General features: G+C 41.2%; 1 protein-coding gene across 2 annotated transcripts; it reads right to left on the bottom strand.

The window, feature by feature from the left end:
* Window positions 1–1,371: 1,371 nt before the first annotated feature.
* On the bottom strand, window positions 1,372–26,417 carry LOC125464594 (dehydrogenase/reductase SDR family member 13-like). 2 transcript variants are annotated; one of them, XM_048557173.2, is made up of 5 exons: window positions 26,048–26,417; window positions 25,272–25,390; window positions 19,706–19,829; window positions 6,340–6,651; window positions 1,372–2,265 (listed from the first exon to the last, which is right to left on the bottom strand). In XM_048557173.2, the coding sequence occupies exons 2-5, from the start codon at window positions 25,350–25,352 to the stop codon at window positions 2,000–2,002; spliced, it is 783 nt and encodes a 260-aa protein (XP_048413130.1). In that variant the 5' UTR covers window positions 25,353–25,390; window positions 26,048–26,417; the 3' UTR covers window positions 1,372–1,999. The 2 variants fall into 2 exon arrangements, with proteins under 2 accessions (XP_048413130.1, XP_048413129.1); XM_048557172.2 differs by lacking the exon at window positions 26,048–26,417 and adding an exon at window positions 25,650–25,969.
* Between the last annotated feature and the right edge of the window lie 503 nt (window positions 26,418–26,920).

Here is a 26,920-nt window from a genome sequence, read left to right on the forward strand (position 1 = left end):
TCTCGGATTCTCCGGCATCTGCAGTTCCCATTATCTCTCTCCACTCACCAAACGTAGTCTGTTCGAAATCAGTTCTGCATGAACAGTTACTTTGCATAGAATATATATTAACTAGAAGTCAGGATTTACAAAATATTAAATAAAAACCAAAAGAACTGCAGATGGTGTAAATCAGAAATTACTGGAAAAGCTCAGCAGGTCTGTGCATAGAAATCTGACTTAACATTTCGGATTGAGTGACCCTTCCTCAGAACTTGATCTGACACTTTAACCCTGATTTCTCTCCACAGATGTTGCCAAAACTGCTGAGCTTTTCCAGCAATTTGTTTTGTTTACAAAATATTGGTTTTTCGGAACAACCAGGAAGCACTAATGAATTGTATTAGAAAGCTCTATTCTGGCGTAAAATGCGCATATAATACCTTTTCTGAAATACTAGATTATGAAGGAAAATATGTAGGTTGTGTATGTCCATGACTCCTTTTTTGTTCAGCATATCCAGCTTTGTTTTCCTATCCTTGGTTTGACCAATAAAAGTTGTCAGAAAACAAACATCCCAGATAATTCTGTTTACATTTTTAATCAACCTGTTTTGTCACACCTTTGGAGGAGACCCCAACTAACCACTGTGCATCAGCCTGAAGATCCACCCAGTCAGAAATTCAGCCAATGGAGTTTGAAACTTGGCCTCCTGGCTCAGAGGGACTTTATCACTGTGCCATATGCTCCAAACATAATTTTCTTAGATGGCTGCAGTACTGGAGATTGGCCAGTCAATGGCGCTGTGAGAAATTTCAACCTTGAATTTAATACATAATAGCATCCAGCTGTATGAACGGCCATGTTGCAAAACTGCAGCTTTGATGCTTCCAAAATGAAAGAAATACATCCCAATGAAAATAATTTCAAAAAGCACACAACCTTGAACCTTAGTAAGTCAAAATACAGGAAAAGTAAAAGGCAACACTACAAGTAAAATGAAAATGTCTGCGAGAAATTTTATATGCTCCAAGACCACTTTGGCCACTAATTCTCTAGAGGGGAGAGACCAAAGTGATTTAATAATAATAATGGTAAGTTTAAAAATTACTTTGTAGTGACCTTGCTGGAAAGAAGCAGATGGGGATAGAGAGTGTGGACAGAATAGGGCTCAACTAGTGCTGATTCTTACAGAGAATGACAGTCACCGTGGTAAGGAACTGAAAAATCAGTTTCCTGCTGAATCACTGCAATACATTCAAAAAACGAAACAGACAGTCCAGATTTTTGAAAACATCTGCTTGTTTTCTGGAACAAGTATTTTCGCTGAATGACACCTTTTAAATGTAGATCCATCCTGGACAGTAACAAAAAATGCATTTCATCCACGTATTTATGGCGATAATTTTATTGATCTCCGTCTGTAAAACACTAGTGAGAAACTGAATACAAAGTGAAATAACACCACCTTCCTATATTGAATAATGAGTTGAAGGTAAGCAAAAATGTAAGTTTTTCTATTTGGTTTGTTAGAAAGTCTTTTGTTGCAAATGGTACTTTTTAAACAAAAGAGAAGTGGACATCTATAAGAAGGACAAGCAGCATCTCAGGAGCAGGAAAGCTGACATTTTGGGCCTAGACCCTTCTTCTCCCCATCCCCCTCTCTGAAGAAGGGTCTAGGCCCGAAACGTCAGCTTTTGTGCTCCTAAGATGCTGCTTGGCCTGCTGTGTTCATCCAGCTCCACACTTTGTTATCTCGGATTCCCCAGCATCTGCAGTTCTTATTATCTCTGGACGTCTATAAGCGTTTCTTTTAAACAGAAGTTATCGCCTTGAGAGTTATAGTCGCCTTTAACCAGTCTTTTTAGTTTGTCACAGAAATTTGGAAGACTCTACAAGAAGTGGAAAAAAAGCTTCTGTACTGTATGTCTGCATAATTGGTTTTTCACATTTAAATTAACGAGAATGGTGACAACCCTTTAAACATAAGCTGTCATTCTTCGGACAACTTCTTTCACGGTTACTGGCTCTGGAGTCCAACCATCCTTTCACTAATTTCCCAGAGTTTTCTTGCCACTGCATCATCACGCGCATGAGGGAGGACTTCCTGAACCTTGCAGTCTGCCAAGTACCTGCCGCTGAACTTCTCAATACCTTCTTGCACAGCACAGTAAATGGAAGTCTGAGCCCCAGCAGATGGAGTTTGAAAGAAAAGGGCAGCAAAAGGAAGAAAAAATATTTTCTGCAAGAATGTCATATAACGGAACACTTCGGTGTTCACCATACCTGTGAGAAGGGAAACACAAAGCATTGTTAACGGAGAACAAACTGTATCATAGATCATTACTTTACTCATTAATCAATGAGAATGCAGGAAAAAGAAAAGATCTGCTTAACCGTTCAGCTTCCTACAAGTTGTGAAGCAAACTTCTGAGATTGCCTGACACAATGACCAGTTTTCACTTAACCTAGAAACATTCACCACAACTGGTTTGGAAAATTGATACTGCTTGGCCTTTTTGAGCAAAAAGACAAGTTCTGTCTGTTTTAGCACAGTGTGGAGCTGGATGAACACAGTAGGGGCAGCATCAGAGGAGCAGGAAAGCTGATGTTTCGGGTCGGGACCCTTCTTCAGAAAGGCCCTTCTTCTTCATTTTTTGAAGAAGGGTCCCGGCCTGAAATGTCAACTTTCCCTCTCCTCTGATGCTGCCTGGCCTGCTGTGTTCCTCCAACTCCACATTTTGTTATCTCAGACTCCAGCATCGGCAGTTCTTACTATTTCTGTCTGTTTTACTTAACAGTTTTGTTGTTAACTTGGAAATTAAAAACAACAATTTTAAAAAAATTGAGTTTTTTTTGTATGAGTTCTTCATTTTTGAAATGGGTTCTTTCAAATCACCTTTCACCTGACAGCGCAAGGGCTGACCTGCCCTTGGAAAGGCATTTTTAAAGCCATTCTACCTGTAATTTAAGATCATCTGGTTGTTCCCAATAGTTTCTGTCAGCACTTAAGTTCTTAAAATTGAGTTCCACTGGAAATGCAGACAGATGCTACATTTTGTGATGGAGGCCAGAAGCAAAATTTTAGTTACTGTGGACTGGCAAAATAATAGTGGATGGCAAACAAAGTGTACTCCTGTGTGATACATCAAGGGCTAAATGCAACATTACTCCAACAATGAAACATACAGGTCAGAAGACCATGTATAATTTGCAGTCAATGATGAATTAGTTGAGCACAAAATAAGTAGCAGTTGGAACATCACAGAATCAGCCGGAGGATCATTATTTTGAAAACCAAAGGCATTGTCTCCTTTTCTTAGTCTTTCACTGGATGTTGATAGTGCTGTGAAGGCCAGCATTTGCTACCCACTCCTAATTGCTCTTGAACTGAGATTGGAAAGAGAAGGGTGGCAGATTTCCTTCCCTAGAGGACATCAGTGACCCAGAAAGGTACTTACAACAACCAATGATAGTTTTCCAGGTTGCCATTACCGAGACTGGCTTTACATCCCCAGATTTATCACTGTATAAGTGATAACCTGTTCTAGTATGTCATAAAAAGCTTAGACTGCAGATACAGCTAGTAATTGAGAAGGCTGTAAAGGAATGCTTTTCTTTATTATATAAGGAACTAGACATAGAGGGAAGGACATTATGCTTCAATTATGTAGCACTTCACTGTAACCACAACTTGAATACTATACACCGTTTTGGTCCCCGGATTTAAGGATGGATGTAAATGTTTTGGAGGTGTTTCAGGTGAGATTTACTAAATTGATATTCGAGTGAGTAGGTTGTCTTTTGAGGAAAGGGTGGACAGCCTTGTCTTGTTTCCATTGGAGTTTAGAACATAGAACAGTGCAGAACAGGCCCTTTGATCCTCGATATTGTGCCGACCTGTGAACTAATCTAAGCCCCTCCCCCAACACTATCCCATCATTATCCATACGCTTATCCAAGGACTGTTTAAATGCCCCTAATGTGGCTGAGTTAACTACATTGGCACGCAGGGTGTTCCACGCCCTTACCACTCTCTGAGTAAAGATCCTGCTTCTGACATCTGTCTTAAATCTATTACCCCTCAATTTGTAGCTATGCCCCCTTGTACAAGCTGAAGTCATCATCCTCGGAAAAATACTCTCACTGTCCACCTTATCTAATCCTCTGATCATCTTGTATGTCTCTATTAAATCCCCTCTTAACCTCCTTCTCTTCAATGAGAACAGACACAAGCCTTTCTTCATAGGGCCTGTGCTCCAGACCAGGCAACATCCTGGTAAATCTCCTCTGCACCTTCTCCAATGCTTCGACATCCTTCCTGTAATGGGGCAACCAGAACTGCATGCAATATTCCAAATGAGGCCGCACTAGCGTTTTGTACAGTTGCAGCATGACATCACGGCTCCAGAACTCAATTCCTCTACCAATAAAACCTAACGCACCGTAAGCCTTCTTAACAGCACTATCAACCTGGGTGGCAACTTTCAGGGATCTATGTACATGGACACCAAGATCCCTCTGCACATCCACACTACCAAGAATCTTTCCATTGACCCGGTATTCTGCCTTCCTATTATTCCTCCCAAAGTGAATCACCTCACATTTATCCGTATTAAACTCCGTTTGCCACCTTTCAGCCCAATTCTGTAGTTTATCCAACCCTCCCTGCAACATTCTTCCACACTGTTCCACCACTCCACCGACTTTAGTGTTATCTGCAAACTTACTAACCCATCCACCTTTGTCATTTTTATAAATGACTTGGTCGCAGGCAAACAGCAGTGGTCCCAAAACAGATCCTTGAGGCACACCACTAGTAACCGGACTCCAGGCTGAATATTTTCCATCAACCACCACTCGTTGCCTTCTTACAAAAAGCCAGTTTCTAATCCAAACTGCTAAATCTCCCTCAATCCCGTGCCTCTGTATTTTCTCCAATAGCCTACCATGTGGAACCTTATCAAAGGCTTTACTGAAGTCCATCTGCACCACGTCAACTGCCCTTCCCCCATCCACATGCTTGGTCACCTTCTCAAAAAACTCCATGAGGTTTGTGAGACACGACCTGCCCTTGACGAATCCATGCTGACTATCTCCAATCAAATTGTTGCTTGCTAGATGATTATAAATCCTATCTCTTATAATCCTTTCCAAAACTTTTCCTACAACAGACGTAAGGCTCACAGGTCTATAATTACCTGGGACATCCCTACTGCCCTTCTTGAACAAGGGCACAACATTTGCAATCCTCCAGTCCTCTGGTACTAAACCTGCAGACAATGAGGACTCAAAGATTAAGACAATCCTCGGAAAAATCCCATCTGGCCCAAGGGATTTATCTACCTTCACACCTTCTAGAATTGATAACACCTCCTCCTTACTAACCTTAATCCTTTCAATTCTAGTAGCCCGTAACTCAGTCATCTCCTCTACAATATTCTCCTGTTCCTCAGTGAAAACAGATGAGAAATAATTATTTAGCACCTCTCCAATCTCCACAGGGGCCACCCACAATTTCCCACTTCTGTCTCTGACTGGCCCCATTCCTACCCTAGTCATCCTCTTATTCCTCACATACCTATAGAAAGCTTTAGGGTTCTCTTTTATTCTACCTGCTAATGTCTGCTCATGTCCCCTCCTTGCTCTTCTTAACATCCTTCCTAACTAATCTGTAACTCTCCAACGCCTCATCAGAACCATCTCGTCTCATCGTCACATAGGCCTCCCTCTTCTGCTTAACAAGAGATACAAATTTCTTTAGTAAACCACAGTTCCCTTCCCTTATCGCTTCGTCCCTGCCTGACAGGAACATACCTATCAAGGACATGCAATATCTGTTCCTTAAACCAGCTCCACATTTCGATTGTCCCCATTCCCTGCATTTTGCTAACCCATTCCGTGCCTCCGAAGTCTTCCCTAGTCGCATTATTATTGCCCTTTCCCTCATCTATAATTGTTGCCCTGTGGCATGTTCCTATCCCTTTTCATTGCTAAAGTAAACATGAACGAATTATGGTCACTCTCTCCAAAGTGCTCACCTACCACTAAATCAAACACCTGGCCTGGTTCATTACCAAGTACCAGATCCAGTGTGGCCTCTCCTCTTGTCGGCCCTTCAACATACTGTGTCAGGAAACTCTCCTGCACGCTTTGGACAAAAAGATTTAGGACGACTTGGCTGAAAGATACCAGATCCTTACATTCCTCATTTAGATGTTTCAAAATTGTTAAACTTGAAAAAGGCAATGTTTGACATCAATTGGAACAATATTTGTCTTCTTTCTAGTTTCAATAATCTATTTGCCATTGACTGAAAACTGGTGTGTGTAAAGTATTTGTAAATAATCCTTTACTCACCTGGATGAACAGAGTAGCAGGTAACTTTAGTTCCCTCCAGATGATTGGCAAGTTCTCTCATAAAAAGTATGTTGCACAGCTTGCTGCAGCTGTAGTTCTGTATCTGCTGGATGACGCTGTTACCAGGAGGATTCAGGTTACTGAAATCTATTTTGCCAAAACGGTACATCATAGAAGCAACAGTAACAATCCGGCTCGGTGCATTCTGCTTCAGTCGATCCAAGAGAAGATGAGTGAGAAGGAAGTGACCCAAGTGGTTTACTCCCAAAATGGTGTTGTATCCATCAACTGTCTTGCTACCTGAACCAACACCTACAAGATAAAGAAATTGTATAACACCTTAATCAGTTTTAGCGCAGATATTTCAGGTGTCAACCTTTGGAGAGACATTAAACGAATGGACCAACAGCAAGTTATGTTGGTTCAGCTGACTGCAAAAATGTCATGGAAGTCAAAGGTAAGTAGGAGCTTCCGTGACTTTTCTAGCAAACATTCATCCCTTAATCAATACTGCCTAAAAAAACATACATGATTAATTCAATGCACGACGCTGTGTGAAACATGACTGTTATTTTTGCCCACATGACATTGCTGTCTCTTCACAAAAGTCCATTGTCTGTGAAATGCTCAAATGTGTCTGGGAGACTTATAAATGTAAAAGCAAATAAATTCACAGACTTTTATTTCTTTATAAATTCAGACTTCAGTTGAAATTACAGTTTACATTAAATGTAGTTAAACTTATGGTCAGCAGTGTTCCTCAACGACTCAGGTGAAAAATGCAACAAGTAGTTTGGATTCAGCAATAGGATGGTGTCCAGGTATGTGTCTTAGCCTCTAATGTCAGCTGGTCTCATTCAGGAAAGAAGGCAAAGATGTTACGTCAGGCCTGAGTTCTTGAATACTGAAAATGGGAAGATATAAAATCAGAGTTCCTGATGGGAAGTGCATGCATGTGTGTATGGCTATGTGTGATTTTTTTTGTATTTATTATTATATACACACAAACACATAATTGGGATCCATGCTTACCATGGTTGGCTATCATGTCCTTGAACTCCCTCTAAAATTCTCAACTAAATCTGTTAGACTATAACCTGGTGTCATATGATTTCTGACCTGGTTCACCCCAGTCCAACACCAGCACCTCCATATCGTCCCTCTAAAATTATTTACAATTAGCCTATTTGGATATTTGATGACACAATTCGGAGGCGGTGGGGAGGTGACATTTTGACCATAAAAATAGTTAGGTGGTAGCTTTTGACTAGCACAAAACTCAATGGGCCGAAGGGTCATTTTCTGCGCTGTTGATCTTTGTGACCCACTGCTATGTCACAAGATCCCCTTTTTAATAGTTACATAGGAGCTACTTAACTGTGGCACTATACAGATGCCAGTGTCCTTGGAACTGTGCTCCAGAAACAATTCAATCAGAGGATGGAAAATTTGGAAATAAAACAAAAGAATAGAGGAGTAACAAAAAGTGAAGATTAAGACAAAAAGTTCATTAATATTTCAAATCAACTGCTTATCATCTTGAATTTGTCTCGTTATATATTCTTGAAAGACACTCTAGATATTTGTCACCAGTTTCAATAAAGAAATATTTTCTAAGATGCACTTTAAATTTTTCACTGATTTAAATTTGTATCAGTCTCCATTCCACTGACCTGACCGATTGAGGCAAGGTTCATCAAGTGTAATATTAATCAAATGTAATATTTTATATTTCCCAGTCAAACTGCCCATTAAATCACCTCCCATGCTGTAAGGGTTACACCCCTTTTTTTTCATAACTCACCTCCTCTATATTTACTAGGTCAAGCTTCTTGGTTTCTGTTTTCTTTCCAATACATGCATGTCTTTTTTGAAGTGACAACCCAGATTGCGTTTCAAATGGGTTTTCCAAAGGAGGTCTGATTAGTGCATTGGCAAACCTTTCACATAACCATTGTTGTATTCTCCTATGCATAACTGCACTCTACTCATTCCTCCACATCATCTTGGTACTGAAATGCTTACTATCATTTCGTGTCTATTTTAAAGTCTTCCAGTGATGATCCTATCCCCTTTGTAGCATATCAACATTGCTCAATTTTAATTCCAATGTGTAATCTTGCATATGAACTTGTTAGTATTAAATGTCACTTGCTTTTCACTTATCCAAAGGAATAGTAGATCAGAATCGTTTTGCCACACTTCTTTATTCATTTATGGGATGTGGACATCACTGGCTAGGCCAGCATTTGTTACCCATCTCAAAGTGTTCAAGGCTATCTTCTGCTCATACTACACTCACTGTCAGCTGTACGTTTGACAAGATTATTTTTAGTTTCTGAATTCAGATAATTTATGCAGATAGGAAACTGACCCTCCAGCTTCACTATAAAGATCAACATGCGATACTCCACCTGCCACAGTTATATGACATCTTGCACAAAGTGCCAGTCATTTTGGATTTCATTAAATACCCTTTCTTATCTAATCCCCCATTCTACTCTGGATTCTCATTAACTTTGGTTTTCATGGTAGTCTTTCATACACACCTTTGAATCACACTACGTTACAGGACATTCTTTTTATTATACAAATTTGTGGAGGAATATTGCAACTAAAGATTTGGCAGGTGAAGGATTATGTGAGAAACTCTGAACTTGTCCAGTTTTGCAGGAAGCATAGAAACATGGCACACTACTTAAATTGAAAGGTTGCAGAGCTCCGAGTTACAGAAGGATAAGGGTGCCCTAGCATGAGTTTAAAAAAAAGTGTGCAGGTACAAGCAAGTGATTAGGAAAGCAAACGGAAATATTGCTGTTTACTGCAAAGGGAACAGAAGAGTACTGATGATTTGCCACCGCTGTACAGAACATTGACGAGACAACATTAGTGTTCAATTCTGGGCTCCTTCTGTAAGAGAGTCACCTGAGAGTGTCCTGTCTGTGTGGGATTGCATATTCTCTTTGGGTCCCTGTCGGTTTCCTCCCACAGTCAAAAAATGTGGAGGGTAGGTAGATTAACTATGGCAAATGCAGGATTACAGGGATAAAATAGGGGGTGGGTCTGGGTGGGATATTCTTTGGAGGGTTGGTGTGGACTCGATGGGCCGAATGACCTGCTACCACACTGTGGGGATTCTATGACTATATTCTAAAGAAATTAGGAGCATTTCAGAAGGTTCACTTGACTAAATCCTGGAATAATGACGTTATCAGCTTGGGTCTGTGTCCATTGGAATTTAAAAGAATGAAAGATGATCTTACTGCAAGGTACAAGTTCATGAAGAGACATGACAGAGTGGATGCTAAATGGATATTTATTATTGCAAGAGAGATTAGAATTGCAGGGCACAGTTCAAAAATAATGGGTCTCTCGCGGGTCTGTGAACTCAATTCCTCTGTAACTGATGGAGGCAGGGTCACTGAATATTTTTAAGGCAGAAGGAGATAGATCCTTAGCTTACAAGAGATCAAAGGTCATCTGAGGTTGGTAGAAATGTAGTTTTGAAGGCACCATCAGATCAACTCTCATCTTACTGAATGGAGAGCGGGCCTGAGATACTGAATGATCTACTCCTGTTCCTAATTTCTTTGTATGTTTTAAATGGAGTCTCTGTCATTAAATTTTTAGTTGCTGTTGGTGGAAAAGAGGGAATTCTGTTTCTCTACCCATGCTGTGAAGAAGTCACAGATCTGTTAGTCTCTTGGGCAAGCAATGAAAATATTGCATCATTCAGCCATCATGAGAATACAGTAGATACATGACAGAGCGATTCACCTTTATACTCCGGCACAGCTGTTGCTAGCTTCTAAACAACTAGGGGAAGCCAGTAACTCTCCTCCATTAACCAAAATTTTTGTAATCTATTTCCAACTGTGTATCATTCCAATGGTTGAGCCGTGACGTGGTCTTTGCAGAGAAAGTAATTAATAAAAAGCTATGTATTTAGCTGTAATCATTAACATGCCAGTTAAAGATCAGGTTTGACCTTGTGATTCAATTTGTTTTGAATGAGATTATCTTAGGAGAAGATAGGAACCAGAAGTCATTATTGGACATAAACCCATCAAATTCTGAATGGAAGTTAAAAATGTTATTTTTACACGCAACACTATTTGCCTGCTTAAGGTTCTTGCGAAGATTTGTAGCTCGGGTTATGGATGAGTTTGTTGGCTTACTCGCGTAGCTGGCTGGTTGTCATACAGACATTTCATCACCATGCTAGGTAACGTCATCAGTGTGGCTTCCGACCAAGTGATGTTGTTCTACTTTGCTTGGTATTTATATGATCCGTTCTGTTAAGTTGGGTTGTGGCATTTCCGATGCTGTTCTGCATAGGTTTGAATATGGGGTCTAATTCCATATGTTTGTTGGATTGCATTACGGGTTGAAAACCAGGCCTCGAGGATTTCTGACTTGTGTCTGTGGTTGGCTTGAGCTAGGATAGTCACATTGCCCCTGTTATCTTCATTGGCCAACAGGCACCAGCTAGCAGCAAAGTGACATGATAAACATTCCCTCATCTTAGTACATTCAGGCAATTGCCACAGACAATCGGAGGCCACACTGATGATGTTACCTAGCATGGTGACTAAAACATCTGCATGATAACCAGCCAGCTCAACGAGCAAGCCAACAACTATTTGTCTGCTTATTTAAAGAATGTTCTAATATTTGAAAATAGCACGTATATATTTTTGAAATATTACTTTTATATATATTAATCATTTTCTCATGGGATTGGGAGTGAAGGCAGAGTACTCTTCAAGTAAAAAAGTGGAAATTATTTAAACAGGGCATACAGACATTACTAAGTCTCGATTTTAAAGCCATTCGGTGTTTCTATGTTTATATCTGCATTACTAATTCCCACATCCAGATTTATAGTGGAAAGTATATATGCAATTTGACTTATGATATCAGACATCAGTGCAATATAACTGCAATATGCTGACGTGGGGGAGGTCACAATCATATTTACAGGGACAGCTTTCAAATGATCAGGGTAACAGGAATTTATAATGAAAAGACATATCAGAGTTTGTTTTATTATATTAATGGAACTAAGTAAAACACTGGTTTATGAAATTAGATTGAGTCTTTTGCTGCAAGGGAAGTAAGGAACGTAATCTCCCACACAGTAAAGCAGAAAAATATCAAAGGATTTTGGTTACATTGTCCTTTGGAAGTACAGAACTTGCTGAAAAAAAAGGACACATTGTTAAAGCTTTCCAACTTCTCATCAGGCCAGATGCAAGAACACCAAAGTTCAAAGGCAACAAACCTGCATAAGGCAGGAATGCTGATTGATTGGCAGAGACTGCGCAGCAGCACTCAGTTAACAGTTTTAAAAAAAAATTCATTCGTTCAACTTTACTGTCTGGGGCAACGTTTATTACCATCCCTAACTGTTCTTCAGAAGATGGTGGTGAGCTGTTTCCTTGAACCACTGCAGTGCACAATGCTATTAGAGACAGAGTACCGAGAAATTGACTCAGTAGTACTGGAAGAACAGCAATGCATTTCTAAGTCAGGATGGTGAGTGGCTGGAAGGGGAAACTGTGGCATTCCAAAATATCTGCTAGTCCATGACCTTCTAAATGGTCATGGCTGTGGATTTCAAAGATACTGTCTAAAGAGTCTTAGTTAATTCCTTGGTGAAAGGGAATCTTGTTAGTACACATTGCTGCTACTGTGCATTGGTGGTGAATGTTTGTAGACGTGGTGCTAATGTGCTGACCTTTCCTCGACAGTACGATACATCTTGAGAATTGTCAGAGCTGCGCTCATCCAGGCATGTGTGAAGCACTCTCATCACATTCCTGACTACTGCTTAAAGATGATCCATGGGTTTTGTGGAGATGAGAGGCAAGTTACTTGATGCCGGATTCCTCGTCTTTAACCTGCTCTTCTAACCATCATATTTACATGGCTCATCCAATTCAGTTTCTAGTCAATGGCAACACTCAGGATGTTGATTGGGGGGGTAGTCATTGATGGTAATGCCATTGAATTTCAAGGGGTGACAATTAGATTCTAATTGGAGATGGTCATTGGTTGGCTCGTGTGGCATCAATGTTACTTGCCATCTGTCCAGGTCTTTCTGCGTTTGGATGTAGATTGCTTCAGTATCTGAGGAGTTGTAAATGGTGCTGAATATTGTTCAGCCATCAGTAACATGCCCTCTTCTGACCTTATGGTGGAAGAAAGGTCATTAATGAAACAGATGAAGATGGTTGGGCCTGGGACACAATCCTGAGGAACTCCTGCAGGGAGGTACTGAAGTTGAGATGACTAACCTCTAATGACCAAATTCTTAGTTCTTATATAATTCCAACCAACAAAGAGTTTTCCTTCTGGTGTTAATTGACCATAGTTCTGCTCGGGCTCCCTGGTGCTGCATTTAGTCAAATGCAATCTCAATGTCAAGGGCAGTCATTCTCACTTCACTTCTAGAGTTTAGTTCTTCTATACATATTTGCACCACTCAGCAATGAGGTCGGGAAGCCTGGTGGAAGTAAAACTGAGCATTCATGATCAGATTATTATGAAGCAAGTTCTGCTTGATAGCACTGTTGATGACGTCTTCCATCACTTTACAGATGATTGAGAGTAAACTGATGGGAGGGTAATTGGCCAGATTGTATGTGTCTTGCTTTGCTTGTACAGGACATGTCTGGGCAGATAGCAGATGTGCGATGTGAATTTCAGTGCAGTTATGATGCCAGGCCATACATTCCAGTGACTGAATTGTCTCAAATATCACAAACCTTCAGCTGTTCTCAACACCGTATTGACAGTAATCAAGTAGCTAGTGCTGCTAGAATTCAGAGCATAGGTTCTAACGTTAGATGTGATTCGCATTTGGATAGCACTGACTCAACAATCAAAGTGTGCGATTAATTGCACTTACATCTAATTTAAGTTGGGCTTCACATGATGCTCACCGGTTCTTGCTAGAAGCTATATATACATATTTATATTCATATACGATTCTGTACTTGTCAGACAGAAAAAAGGGCCACATATTGTCAATTAAACAAAAGCATGTGGACAGCCGTTCTCTGATGACTTTTTTAAGCCAATGTCTCAACCAATTAGCATCCCTTACTCATGAAATATAAATTGTTGTTCTCTTTGAGATTATGGTTGGTTTTAAAATTTCTACATAAACCTAGCCTCACTGCTATGAAAAAAACGTCTCCACAATTATGATAAAAACCTTAGTTTTGTCATTAATAAACTTGAATGTCCAGATGCCAAATTTTACGTTATTAGATAAAAACTTCAACAAACTTAAAAACATCAAGCTTGTTACCTCTGTACTCCCACTCCAATTTTCCAAACCAATGTTACGAACCTATTTAGATCAATGCAATCCTTTCCCATCAGTGTCAACCCTATTCAAAACTGGCCTCAGCTTTGCTAAAACCAACCAGTAGTGAATTGACAATTTATCCTATCAATTGTTCTAATGCCATAATCTGACCAGATATTTTGATGGTACTCTTAAGGAATCAAAAGGAGAAGTAAAACTGCCCAACTTTCATTATTTGAGAGCGAACAGTTTTAAACCTGACAAAAGAATTTTACTTGGGTTGGGGAAAGCTTTTAATCTTAAGGTAATGAATTCCGTACAGTGCAATCCCTAGTTTAACCCTGTTCTATAAAGAACCTTACATTTTTATAGAGTTTTTCCGAGATCACCAGACATCACAAAGTACTCCATAGCCAACAAAATACTCTACAAGTATGGTTGCTCTTGTGATGTAGGAAAAGCAACAGCTAAATTCTGGACAGCAAACTCCTACAAACACAATGTAATTATGCGAAGTAATTGTTTTCATGATGTTGGATGAGGGATAAATATGGTGCAGGACACTGGAGTAATGCCACTGATCTTCTTTGAAACAATGCACTCCAATCTTTATAACCCTCTCAGAAATCAGACAAGGCACTGGTTTAACATCTCAGTCAAAAGATGATACCATTGACAATGCAACGGTCTAATTCTACTGCACTGTAGTGTCAGCCAAAATTTTTGTCTGAAGTCCACATGAAGCTGACAGTGCCACCAACTACTAACATTTAATCGGCACTTACATATCAGACATTGCACCAATGTTTTTTAAAAACCTCTTTTAACTTCAGATGTCCAAGCAGGCTAGTCCAGAATGAATAAGATGTAGCATCACATTTCTTATTTGAAGGAATGCTACATTGACAGAGAATGCTCTCTTTCGGTCTGCAGGTTAACCCAAACATTGCCTTAGCAATACCATTAGCATTCTTTTGTCTTTTGCTGTAAGCAACCTCATCACCTGTTTCACTTACTCCTCCTCACTCTGTCAACAGCAAAACCCCCATCATTTTCTAGTACCCTTCAGTTCTGGAGTCATTTCAGACTCAAAATGTTAACTTTGTTTCTCTCTCCGCAGATGCTGCCAAACCTGCTGAATTTTTCCATCACTTTCTGATCCTATTTCAGATGTCCAACATCTACAGTAATAATGGGAACTGCAGATGCTGGAGAATCCAAGATAATAAAGTGTGAAGCTGGATGAACACAGCAGGCCCAGCAGCATACAGTACTTTGCTTTAGAGGTTAACCCAAGGTTCTGCTGCCTGTTCCAGTGAATGCAAGTCACTTGGCAACACTGTGCCCAGAGTGAACATGACCTCAAATGACTATTATAAAAACAGATCTTTCCGTCACTTGTGACTGGGTTGTTTACAGCTACTCGTGGGAGAAACTTGCCTACTGTATTCTTCTATGATTCAATAAGTAATTAATAGCTCTAAAGTCCTGCTTATTGCCTGATGTGAAAAGGACATACAAATGGTGCGCTGATACTGGTCATTTAATTTTGTTTTAAACAAAGGACAGAAATTGATATTAAATTTCCCTAATCTGTTAATAGTTTTTAAAATGGTACCTTTCAAAGAAAAATCACCCATTATAGTGCAAATAAATGCTAAAAAACATGCAGTGATTAATTTATCCCTTTACAAATTAAGAAATACTGTATGTTATATTTTCATTTGAGTTGCAACTATCTTTCGTAGAATTACATATAGTGTGTAGCACATAAACAGGCCATTTGATTCAACTGGTCAATATGCTGCCCTTAAGATAAACTCTCCTCCCACCCCCTTCATCGAATGCCATCAGTATATATTTTTATTTCTAGGAGTGTCATATAGAACATAGAACAGTACAGCACAGAACAGGCCCTTCAGCCCATGATGTTGTGCTGACTCATGTATGCACCCTCAAATTTCTGAGACCATATGCACGTCCAGCAGTCTCTTAAATGACCCCAATGACCTTGCTTCCACAACTGCTGCTGGCAACGCATTCCATGCTCTCACAACTCTCTGTGTAAAGAACCCGCCTCTGACATTCCCTCTATACTTTCCTCCAACCAGCTTAAAACTATGACCCCTCATGTTAGCCTTTTCTGCCCTGGGAAATAGTCTCTGGCTATCAACCCTATCTATGCCTCTCATTATTTTGTATACCTCAATTAGGTCCCCTCTCCTCCTCCTTTTCTCCGATGAAAAAAGTCCGAGCTCAGTCAACCTCTCTTCATAAGATAAGCCCTCCAGTCCAGGCAGCATCCTGGTAAACCTCCTCTGAACCCTCTCCAAAGCATCCACATCTTTCCTACAATAGGGCGACCAGAACTGGACGCAGTATTCCAAGTGCGGTCTAACCAAAGTTTTATACAGCTGCAACAAGATCTAATGACTCTTAAACTCAATCCCCCTGTTAATGAAAGCCAAAACACCATATGCTTTCTTAACAACCCTGTCCACTTGGTGGCCATTTTAAGGGATCTATGTATCTGCACAGCAAGATCCCTCTGTTCCTCCACACTGCCAAGAATCCTATCCTTAATCCTGTACTCAGCTTTCAAATTCGACCTTCCAAATGCATCACCTCGCATTTATCCAGGTTGAACTCCATCTGCCACCTCTCAGCCCATCTCTGCATCCTGTCAATGTCCCGCTGCAGCCTACAACAGCCCTCTATACTGTCAACGACACCTCCAACCTTTCTGTCGTCTGCAAACTTGCTGACCCATCCTTCAATTCCCCTCATCCAAGTCATTAATAAAAATTACAAACAGTAGAGGCCCAAGGACAGAGCCCTGTGGAACACCACTCACCACTGACTTCCAGGCAGAATATTTTCCTTCTACTACCACTCGCTGCCTTCTGTTGGCCAGCTAATTCTGTATCCAGACAGCTAAGTTCCCCTGTATCCCATTCCTCCTGACCTTCTGAATGAGCCTACCATGGGGAACCTTATCAAATGCCTTACTGAAGTCCAAATACACCACATCCACAGCTCGACCCTCATCAACTTTTCTAGTCACATCCTCAAAGAACTCGATAAGGTTTGTGAGGCATGACCTGCCCCTCACAAAGCCGTGTTGACTGCATTTGGTCAAGCCATGCTCTTCCAGATGGTCATAAATCCTATCCCTCAGAATCCTTTCTAACACCTTGCAGACGACAGACGTGAGACTTACTGGTCTGTATTGCCGGGATTTCTCTATTTCCTTTCTTGGAGAGGAATTACATTTGCCTCTCCCCAGTCCTCAGGTACGACTCCAGTGGAGAGCGAGGATGCAAAGATCCTCGCAAGTGGCGAAGCAATTGCATTTCTCGCTTCCCAAAGCAGCTGAGGACAAATCTGGTCCGGGCCTGGCGACTTGTCAATCTTAATGTTTGACGAAATTTTCAGCACGTCAGCTTCCTCTATCTCTATCCATTCCAGCATGCACACCTACTCTTCAAAGGTTCCATTCACTACAAAGTTTGTTTCTTTTGTAAAGACAGAAGCAAAAAACTCATTTAGGGCTTCCCCTACCTCCTCAGACTCCACACACAAGTTCCCTATGCTATCCCTGATCGGCCCTACTCTTTCTTTGACCCTTCTCTTATTCCTCACGTAAGTGTAAAATGCCTGTGTGTTTTCCCTAATTCGTTCTGCCAAGCCTTTCTCGTGCCCCCTCCTGGCTCTCCTCAGACCATTTTTGAGCTCCTTCCTTGCCTGCGTGTAATCCTCTCTAGCTGAACTTGACCCTAGCTTCCTCCACCTTATGTATGCTACCTTATTCCTTTTCACAAGAAGCTCCACCGCTCTCGTCATCCAAGGTTCCTTTATCTTACCCCTTCTTGCCTGTCTCAGAGGGACATATTTATTCATCTGTTTATTTATTTTTTTTCCTTAAAATGCATTTGTGCTATTTAGTTTGACAGCTCCACATGGTAGTAAGTATCCCATTCTAAGCACTCTCTGGGTAAAAGAGACATGCTGCTGAAAACATAATCTGGATTTGTATTGGCTACACAATATTATTGGGAGACTGGCCAGTTCATTTGGGTATTCGGTCAGCATATGGATCAGATTAATGACAAAAGGCTAAGGTCCCATTTCTGTTCCAGCTGAGGTAGACTTGGAGTCTACCCATTACCATGGATCAGAGAGTATCCTTTGGACAGAAAACTTAAGGAGATATAATACACCTGAAACTTAGTTTTGATGCCAAATCACACAAATGCAAGTATCTTTTCTGCATCTACTCTACCAAACACCTGTATAATTTGAAGATATTTGCCAGATCATCCCCTTAACCTTTCCCAGAATGAAGAGAATAACCTTTCTCCAGCCTGATCAAACTTTCCTGACAATTATAACTCCTCACTTTGGGTTTGGTGATAGGTTCTCCCCATTTGGAGCACATACCGTTTGCGTTTTTTTTAAAGTGAAACCTGAAACATATGCGCTGCCCCTAATGCTATACATAATTATTCAGGTATTGATAGGCCTGTTACAGAGAGCTACTTAAACGTAATATGTCTGAAGAAAATCCTCCCTATAGGTCTATCCTTTAAAAAACCTCCTACCAAACTTGCTGCATGGCCCTTCATACCCTTTCTTAATCACACACTTGTGAACACACTGATTTGGCAGAGCATATATTGAGTCCTCTTCGTACTGGACTCTGAATAAGACTGTATCACTAAGCTCAGGCTTCATGAGGCTCCCTTTCAGTGAATTACATTATCCTTTTTGTCTCTTGTCATCAAGGAACAGACATATATCCAAAATATGTTGAACAGGAACAAATGAAAAAAGCAAATTCTTATCAAAGTCGAGCCAATGCATGCTGACTGAGCAAAACAGGAAATAACACAACCCTCACACAAAATTTGCCTCAGTAATAAGCCAAGAACTAGCCATCAGCTTCTTGTCCTACTTGAATGGTTGTAAATGGTTCTCCTCATTATTTTGCAGAAGAGATTACTACTTTGTTCTTCTTCAAACAGTGAGATTGTTAAACCAGTACTTCTTATTGTTTGGTCTGAGACTCCAGTAAATCTCTGAACAATGACGGTTAGAATTGTACTCCTGGAACTGTTAATTTGTTTCTCTGATGACTAGTCACGTCAGAGAACATAAGACTAACTATGAACAGTGGCCAATGAAAATTCTTTTTGTCCTATTATTTACAATGTAGCATGAGCTTTGTGGAGCTAAAGAATGCTCTGAAACACAAGTCAGCCAACTATCTTCAACTCTACTAAGATAATGATTCATCAAAGAATTAAATGAGTTGGAGATATAAACATGGTTTGAACCAATATTTAATGAAGTTGGTGGCTTAAGACAAATGTGACAATTTGTTATAAATTGCTGGGTTAGGACACATTTCTAAATCAACCAAGAAGTGGTGGAATTTCATGGAAGCTGAAGTGTGTCATAGTAAAATTATCAAAAGACACAAAGGATCTTGAAATACGTCCTCTGAAAAGTGTTCAAAATATTGCATAACTTTACGGATTATAATTTTACTGTTTACTTTCTTTTTGTAAAACCTGCTGTTTTATAACAAATTTGAGTTCATGCTTTCATCCCAAACTAAATGATTTGCCAGGGTGGTGGTTTTCAATCTGTCAGAGGTGCTAGACAGGTATGCTACAACCTGCAGTAGTTTACTGTCGTAACTTAGTGGTATAAGAGTAACCTGTTCAGTATCTTAAATGTTTCACAGTTAAAATTCAGTATTGTCCCATAATGAGTTTTCTTTTGCACCAACTATGAGTAAAAAGGATTAAGCAGAGATCCGAACTGCTCAACAGCTATTATTACAGAATAGTGTACCAATTTACAGTCAATTCAAATGCATCTTATGAAAAGTTTACGAAAAAGCTTTTAGTCATATTTATCAGTGCAGAGGATCAATAAAGCTCAGATGAGCGGTTTTTATGTTCACATGTTGTTACTGTTTCAACAACTGGTGTATGCTCAAGGTTAACCATTAGTCCGAACAAAATGTTCAGAAGTTCTTGCCTGCATTATTGATAAGCACGTGCAGCTGGGGCTCGGACTTCAGGAAGGTCTCTGCAAAAGCCCTCACTGATTTAAGACTCGCAAGATCCAGCTGCATAAAGGTCACTTGGTTGTTACCACTCTTCTGTGGACGACAGAAATCTTTGTTAAAGCATCTTATAATCTCTAGTGTACAGTACTAAAGAAAAACATTTCATCAAATCCTTGAATGTTAATTACAGCTACCAAGACACCACATTATAAGTTGCTAGCTCACATTCCTAATAGTGGACTTAAAACATGGATGGATAGGGAGCAAATGGAACACTTTTAAATAAAACATATTCCATGTATAGTGTGCTCCTTTCTCTGTTATTTTTGTTTTCTTTTCACGTTCTCCTTTCCTGACAGTGGTGAGAGCGCCAGACTACTATTCCCTGGGCACAATATTACTGCCCACCACAGTTCCTTCTTCACAAGTAGAGGGGTGCACATGTAGGCAGTCTCTGTAATGGAAGAAGATATCAGAGCCCAACAGTCAGAATTCATGGGGTAGGGAGGGGCAGCAGGCGGATGTATCTCCAAATGTCCCCAAAACACCCTGGAAAATACATCCCCATAAAGAGAACAAAAAGAAATTATGAATAGTTGCTCCTCCAAACACAAGCCAGTTCTTTTGCACGCCTGCTGCACCAAACGCAGAGAAGTTACCTGTTAGTGGAGGTGCAGCAAGCAGGGCACATAGCAATGACAAGGTCACTAGGGCCGCCTTTAGCCAAGGCCACTATTGTAGGCAGGGTCCAGGAGCCACCACTAACCAAGAATGGGAATTCAGCTAGCCGAACCTGGCATGGAGGGAATCTACTTGGGGAAAGCCGGTGCTAGGGGAGGGGTGAAGACCTGCAACAGGGTTGCAGTGAGAGAAAGAGGCTACCAGAGGGGCTGAGGAGGACTGCAAAGGGGAAGTGAACAGTTTTAACCCTGCACTGACCGATCCCCTCCCTAACTCCCCACCTACATTCACCTTTACTGGCTCCATCCCCGCCTCTTTGACCTGTTTGTCTCCTCTCCACCTATCTTCTCCTTTATCAATCTTCAATCTGCGCCCCCCCTCCCTATTTATTTCAGAGCCCCCTTCCCCTCCCTCATTCCTGAAGAAGGGTCCAGACACGAAACGTCAGCTTTCCTGCTCCTCTGATGCTGCTTGGCCTGCTGTGTTCATCCAGCGCTACACCTTGTTATCTCAGATTCTCCAGCATCTACAGTTCCCATTATCTCTGAAATGAAAGAATCTTACTTGGGTTGTGGAAAGCTTTTAATCTCAAGGTAATGAATTCCTCACAGTGCAATCCCTAGTTTAAGGCTGTGTGTTAGAAGCCTGTTGTCTTATACCAATTGAAAAATGATGGTACCTAGAAAATTAATACTTCCATGGTGTGTTCTGACTTTAGTTTTAATTGAGAGTTAATTATTACTAAGGTTATTGATGAATCACTCTAATTCTTTATGCAAGTCCAAATATCCCTTATGTCAACAAAAATGCAGAAAATACTATGCAATTGCATCTCCTAATAATTTACTTACTGAACTTGAAAAAAGTCATTAAAATCAAAGTCTAGGCCTTGAGGAGAGAAGCTCTCAAAAATCTTTTTGACACCTATCACAGGCAATTATAATCCTGTCCTTTGCACTTAAAGTACTACACCAAGAAACTGAAGCACCCGCTGATTTTTGTATTCTTCAGCCCAAAGCTGAAACATAATTAATTCACAGCACTTTTTGTTCATTTCTTGTACTTTCAAAGTAGTTTTCCTTCCTCTTTTGAAAGTGATCACTCAGAGTTTGGATACTGTGTGGTGAGCAGCTTTCCAGGGGAAGGGGATGCAATTCTCCAGCACCTTATCCAAGAAGCCATTCACCACGTAGGGGCACAATGGGAAAGAAACCATATGAGTCAAACTTGCAAGCCACATCCAGTCCTGCCTTCATGACAATGAAGGAGGTGTTTTTTTTCCCCCAGCAGTCACTGGAAGGAACCACACATGGAAACATATACTGGTTTTCCCCTCCCTACCCTACACTATCAGACCAGTTAGAGCACACGTATTTCCATCCTGCTATAGACTTTGGTACATATGGTTAGTATGGCTTAGTTGCAGTCAGCTTTAACAATTTAGTCAAGGGAGCCACAGTGAGCAACTTTCCTAGTATTGACAAATATCACTTTTTCTCAAATGCTCTTACTTAAAAGTACATTAGACAGCAACCAGACAACAAAGTCAGCTGTCAACATAGCAGAGCAAAAGTTAGGTCTCACTTTTCAGTACAGTCCTTCGATAATTAGTAAGAAAAGGCATTTTGTGGAAGATTGCATCTTGCACTGATCAGGAAATTGCAAAAATTCCTTTGTAAAGGGAAGCAATATTTTATATATTTAAGAAAGCAAGGTATAAAATGTTGTTCTCCTTTACGTCGTGTTCATGCAAAAGTCCTGATGACAGCAAAGTGAAAGTCTTTTCAACAAAAATTTGAGATAACCAGGTGTAGAGCTGAATGAACACAGCAGACCAATTAGCATCAGAGAAGCAGGAAAGCTGACATTTTGGGTCAAGACCCCTCTTCAGAAATGGTGGAGGGGAAGGGGATTTTGAAATAAATAAGGAGAAAGGGGGATGTGGTTAGAAGATGGATAAAGGAGAAGATAGGTGGAGAGGAGACAGACCGGTCAAGGAGGCGGGGTTGGAGCCAGTAAAGGTGATTTAGGGAGGGAATAGGTCGGTCTCGGAATGACAGACACGTCAAGGGGTCAGGATGAGGCTAGTAGATAGGAAATGGGGATGGGGCTTGAGGTGGGAGGCGGGGATAGGTGGGAGGACAGGTTAGGGAGAAGGGTACGAACTGGGCTGGTTTTGGGATGCGGTCAGGGGAGGGGAGATTTTGAAGCTTGTGAAGTCCACATTGATACCATTGGGCTGCAGGGTGCCCAAGCGAAATATGAGATGCTGTTCCTGCAACCTTTGGGTGGCATCGCAGTGGCACTGCAGGAGGCCCAGCATGGACATGTTGTCCAAGGAGTGGGAGGGGGAGTTGAAATGGTTCGCGACTAGGAGGTGCAGTTGTTTATTGCGAACCAATTGTAGGTATTCCACAATGCGGCCCCCACGCCTCCGTTTGGTTTCCCTGATGTAGGGGAGGCCACAACGGGAACAGCGGATACAGTATACCACATTAACAGATGTGCAGGTGAACATCTGTTTGATGTGGTAGGTCTTCTTTGGGCCTGGGATCGGGGTGAGGGAGGTGGTGCAGGGGCAGATGTAGCACTTCCTGCGGTTGCATAGAAAAGTGCCGGGAGTGGTGAGGAGTGTGGAGCGGACAAGGAAGTCACGGAGAGAGTGGTCCCTCTGAAAAACGAATACCTCTCAACAAAAATGTTTTTTTTTCAGTGATGCTCTAGTTCTATATGTAAATATTGGATAATTTGCTATGTGCTCTCTGCGACAAGCTTGGTACAGCAAATAAAAAAAGTTCCACACCAGGCAAATCCGAGATCGCATAAAACGCAGAGAACAAGACTGGGAGTAGAAGGATTGTGGGTGTTTTTTTTGAGGGAGTGATTGTTGCAACATCGTATCTGAGGAAGGTCATAACTGAATGTTTATAGTGTCAGCAAACAGTATGGCAAGGACAGGCAACTAAATATTCAAAAAGGATGCCTGGTGAGACGACAGAGGTGAAGAGGTGAGAGTTGGAGGTTTGACAGGGTGAACATAATGAGGAACAACTGAAGTAATTTTGGGTGGGGAGAGTAGTAGGAACGGAGAGGGGCAGCAGAGGAAGAGATGGCAGCTGAGGTAATGTGTGGACAATCTGGGACTTGAAGCTTATTCAATTCATCACATTAAATGATCTATACAAGTCTCATGGGTTTTTTCTATGAGACTTGTACCAATTATCTGCATCCTTAAAATTCCAACCAATCGAACTTGCAGGTGTCAAAAGCAGTGAGCATTCAGATGGGCAAAAGAGATATTATTGAATCAAAAAAAATCTGATGTTCAAAGTCCAGTGAAGTGGGAATGCCTGGTCAATGACTCATGAGCCATCCATACATGCCCAGGCATAATTTGCCAGTTTTTGAATGGGGAAGTGAACAGGGGTAGGAGTCCAGTCTGAAAAATAACCTTCTGTCTTCTACCTCAAACCAGCTCTGTATCCAAATGGCCAGTTCTCTTTGGATTCCATGTGATCTAACCTTGCTAACCAGTCGACCATGTGGAGCCTTGTCAAATGCTTTACTCAAGTCCATATAGATGGCGCCCACCTCTGTGCTCTCATCAATCCTCTTTGTTACTTTTCAAAAAAGAACTCACTCCATCTGGTATTGCAGATTTACAAGAAAAAAAAGGTTAAACTTGACATATGCTTCCTTCTTATTCTTGACCACAACTTCAATTTCCCTCCTCATCCAGCAGTTCCTAAACCTATCAGCCTTGTTCTTCACCCTAACAGGAACATACTGGCTCTCGACTCTTGTTATCTCATTTTTTGAAGCTCCCAGCACAAGTTTCTCCAATGTCAGCCGTCAACTGTGCTGTTTGTTAATTTTTCTTAGAATGAACTCTGATGCCCAGAGATACTTGGAATTAAACTACAGAGGCAGCAGTGCAGGTTACTAAGATAATAAAATGTGAGGCTGGATGAACACAGCAGGCTCAGCAGCATCTCAGGAGCACAAAAGCTGACGTTTTGGGCCTAGACCCTTCCTCAGATGATGATCTCTCTGATGAAGGGTCTAGGCCCGAAACGTCAGCTTTTGTGCTCCTGAGATGCTGCTTGGCCTGCTGTGTTCATCCAGCTCCACACTTTGTTATCTAGGATTCTCCAGCATCTGCAGTTCCCATTATCACTGTGCAGGTTACTACTTGGTCAGACAACTGTGCAGGTTTACTGCTGTTTGTTTTATTTCTCACATGGTCACTACCTTTGTCTCTCTTTCCTCTTTTTAAAGTGTCAGAGTTTTGATATTTTTTCCTCCAAAAAGACCAGAAGCAACACAACTGCTTTTCTAGCAGTAACTGGGGGTCCTAAGATTTGAGGAAATCAGCTCCAACAATGAAAATACCTGCAAAAAAAGGGAGCAGCTCTTACAGCCACATTTTTTACCCATCCTCAATTTCAGATTACCCAAGAATATTCTGGCTTGAAGTCCTATTGCAGGGCCTTGAGCCAATATTCTAAACCTGCGATTCCAGTGCATTACTAAGGGAGTGCTACATTGCTAAAGTTTTCAATCAGACATTAAATTGAGGCTCCTGTACACTATTCTGTGGCTGATATTCATCAACACCAAAAAAAAATGCCATTTGCTACCCATGGACTCGGCTTGGCGAAACTGGCTGCTATTTTTCCTACAAGGAGCAAACCGGGAAGACAAGGGGAACTGTGGGGGTGGAGTAGACCAATTACAGCAGAGACAGGGAATGGCTTTTGGCGTCTTAGAGTCTATGTGCCGACTTGAGGTCCGTCTCGGGAAGGTTTAGCTAAAAATGTTGTACTGCAGAGAATGCGCAGAGATAGTGATCACCGTTCTGATGTCGAAGACCGCTGCTTCAGCACGCTCCCTGTTCCGGCAAGCCAGGATCACTCGGGCTCCCCGGCGGGCCATGTCCAGCGCCGTCTCTTTGCCGATTCCCGTGTTTGCACCTGATAGACAAATTCAATTCATATTCACACTTAATGCAACATGAACAGCAGTTCGAAAGTGTTAAACTGCAAAATTTTAAAAAAAACAAACAACTTTTTCCATTCGGGTGGCGTGTGCCATTTGTATTCGCATTACATTCGAACTTTCAACAACTTCAACCTAAGGTGTTGGAAATTATTACAACTGTAAGGTTTACATGCATTTCCCAAGGCCGAAAAGCATCACATTTCATTAATTCCGAGCCGATCTGAAACGTACCTGTGACTATCACCGTTTTCCCTCGCAGCGAAGTGTCGCTCCTACACGGAATCCCTTTCAGAAAATTGTAGTAAATGATAATATAAAGAGCAACTAGTATGGCAGCAGCCACTATGAAAGAAACCATGGCTGCCCGAGACAGAAGATAAACCGGCTTCAGATCCTGTGCAGTGAAGCCGTACTGCTCAGATTACAGACAAACACCAGTGAAATAGAACAGCGGACGGCCTGAGATCAACTGTATTACTTCGACACTTGAGACAAAAGGCGGTCACAACTCCCTCGCCTTCTCAATAATTTAGGTTGCAGTGTGTTAGGAACGGCTGCCCCCTGCAGATTGCTTTAAAAGGCAGCATTTCCTTTACATAATCAGCGGAATATTGAACACCAAAACTTACAGAATCAATTGGATGAAGTACTCGTTACGACGTTTTATTTTGTTTTCCTTTCATAGTTCTTCATTTCTAGTCCGTTTCCCACCGCTCATTTCCCGCTTTTCATCGTTTTCCCACTCTTCAATTTCCTTCCTTACTATATTCCTAAATTGTAGTGCAATTTTAATCTCCAAGAACAGGTGGGTTTGCACAAGTGAGAAGTACTCGCCCACGCTGTGTTCAAGGAGTAAGCTGATCAATTCTAAAAGGTGGTTGTATGGCCTGCATTCTTTTTCAAGTCTTTTTGTTTTTGTATTAGTAGCCTTTTGTTTTCTGAAAGACAATCAGTAAGAAGAGGCGAGACAAGGGCTGCTAGCACGTCTTGCGACTGAGCGCCAGAAACAGCAAAGGCGCATTTGGTAAAGGAGCAATTGCATCTGCTTCTCCCCAGACCAGTCTCATACAACGCTTTAGTTCCTTCCAACCGTGAGCTTTGTGCGCCTACCGCTTGACCGATCTTACAGATTTCCTAGACCGGAAACTTGCAGAAAAACAAACAGGAAAGTTCTGTTTCAACATCTGCCACACACCCAGGAAACCCCTCCTTCAAGGTTTTTATCCAGGACTCTGTCATATAACCAAGAATAATAGAAACAAATATTCTTGTTCAGGAATGGTGTAACTACCAAACTCCTTACCCTGGGGGCATGGTGAGAGACACTCCCAGCTCTGGTTCTTTCAGGCATCAGAGGCAGCATTTTTATTTTGCAAAGTTTGGAAGGTCTAAATTTTGGTCTGTTCAGGGCAAGACATAACAACACTGAACAATTCTATACAATTCATCTTTATTGGCTTATTTGCATGACTTTTATTGTATGTTATTTAAAAGAAAACACT

This window comes from Stegostoma tigrinum, chromosome 27, assembly GCF_030684315.1.
Source record: "Stegostoma tigrinum isolate sSteTig4 chromosome 27, sSteTig4.hap1, whole genome shotgun sequence".
In the NCBI taxonomy this organism is placed as follows: domain Eukaryota; kingdom Metazoa; phylum Chordata; class Chondrichthyes; order Orectolobiformes; family Stegostomatidae; genus Stegostoma; species Stegostoma tigrinum.

What these genes read in the sequence shown, in the direction of transcription:
- LOC125464594 (XM_048557172.2), bottom strand. Translation starts at nt 25,776, where the DNA reads ATGGTTTCTTTCATAGTGGCTGCTGCCATACTAGTTGCTCTTTATATT. An exon ending in CGGTCTTCGACATCAGAACG is followed by an intron (nt 19,830 to 25,271) that starts GTGATCACTATC and finishes TGTCGTCCACAG; the next exon opens with AAGAGTGGTAACAACCAAGT. An exon ending in CTGCTACTCTGTTCATCCAG is followed by an intron (nt 2,266 to 6,339) that starts GTGAGTAAAGGA and finishes CCCTTCTCACAG; the next exon opens with GTATGGTGAACACCGAAGTG.